Below are 1,535 nucleotides of genomic sequence, written 5' to 3'. Positions count from 1 at the left end.
GCTGCTGCTGCTGCTGCTGCTGCTCCACTGTGGGGCAGGCAGCGGCCCCGTAGCCGGTGTGGGGCCGCGGCGTAGCGCCCGCGGTCTTGCAGTATGATGCAGCAGAACAAGCCAGCAGCAGCAGCAGCAGCAGCAGCAGCGCACAAGAGAAGGCAGAGGCAAAGGACCCATCGTCAGCAGCAGCAGCAGCAGCAGCAGCAGCAGGAAGCAAGGAAAGCACAATGTATAAGGCCCCCCTTCCTTCCTGCTGTTCCCGGCAGCGGCGCTTGCTGCTGCCCCGTCTGTCTGCCCGTGACACCCAGCAGCAGCAGCAGCAGCAGCAGCAGCAGCATGAGCTTTTTGGGGTTGCAGCAGCTGCTGCTGAGTGCTGCTGCGGACTCTAGCGACGGCCTGTCCTTCGATTCAGCAACAGACGGAGGTGAAGCCAGCAGCAGCAGCAGCAGCAGCAGGTACAGCAGCAGCAGCACGAAACCTGCAACTCCAGCAGCTGTTTCTCTCCCTATTATGATTACTCAAAGCAAAAGAAACAGCAGCAGCAGCAGCAGCAACAGCAGCTCACCAGAGCCTGCTGAGTTTTTCACCCCGCGCTCGGCGCTTCCGTTGCGCCAGCAGCAGCATCAGCAGCAGCAGCGGTGGCAGCAGATGTGGCAGCAGCAGCAGCAGCTGTGGCAGCAGAAGTGGCTGCAGCAGCAACAAGAGGAGCACACTTCAGAGGACGAGGGATGGCAGCTGCAGCGCCGGCAGCGCCGCCCCCATCCTCCTTCTCAGCAGCAGCAGCAGCAGCAGCAGCAGCAGCAACAGCGGCAGCAGCAGCAGCAGCAAGGCGAGGTGAATGCGCAGCCGGCGACCCCACAAGTCGCCCCACGCATGCAAGTAAAGGCAACAGAAATAAATAAAAGAAATAGGGGCTGGCAGCATCTGCAGCAGCAGCAGCAGCAGCAGCAACTCGAGCTGCTGCAGCGCAAGGAGCGAACTGGCAGCTGGCCGTCTTTGCAGGCTGCTGCTGCTCCTCCTCGTGCTGCTGCTGCTGCTGCTGCAACACAGGTGAAGTCGAAAGCAGCAGCAGCTGCTGCTGCAGCTGCAGAGACAGGGAATTTGGAGGAGACACAGCAGAAATATTGGCACTCTGCAGCAGCAGGTGCAGAGGCAGTGCCAGCAGCAGCAGATCCACGAGCAGCAGCAGCAATTGGTGGAAGGGAAAGAAAAGAAGCAGCAACAATGGAAACAGCAGCAGCGGCGCAGGCAGCAGCAACAGCAACACAAGTGGCAGTAACAAGAGAAGCAATTAATGCGGCAGCAGAAGCAGCAGCAGCAGAATGTATAGCGGAAGCAGCTGCAGCAGAGGCTGCTGCTGCAACCGATGCCGCTGAGATGGCAGCAGCAGAAGCAACAGCAGCAATCGAAGCAGCAGCAGCAACAACTGCAGCAGCAGCAACAGTCGCTGCGCACGAAGCAGCAACAAACGCAGCAGCAGCAGTAGAAACAGCAGCGGCAGCCACAGCAAAGGAAGCAGCAGCAACAGCAGCAGCCGCAGC

The 1,535-nt window shown here is 60.1% G+C and overlaps 1 protein-coding gene across 1 annotated transcript in view; it reads left to right on the top strand.

The window, feature by feature from the left end:
* Positions 1–93: 93 nt before the first annotated feature.
* Positions 94–1,535, top strand: part of ETH_00033950 (uncharacterized protein) — a gene marked incomplete at both ends in the record, with an annotated part of 1,563 nt that continues 121 nt past the window's right edge. Inside the window, one exon of the mRNA XM_013376240.1 lies at positions 94–1,535. Within this exon, the coding sequence (XP_013231694.1) occupies positions 94–1,535 (1,442 nt within the window).

The sequence above is a fragment of the Eimeria tenella genome, genomic scaffold (assembly GCF_000499545.2).
Source record: "Eimeria tenella Houghton genomic scaffold, Eth_scaff3270, whole genome shotgun sequence".
In the NCBI taxonomy this organism is placed as follows: Eukaryota; Apicomplexa; class Conoidasida; order Eucoccidiorida; family Eimeriidae; genus Eimeria; species Eimeria tenella.
The sequence above is the reverse complement of the archived record's forward strand: the minus strand, read 5'-3'. Positions and strand labels throughout refer to the sequence as shown.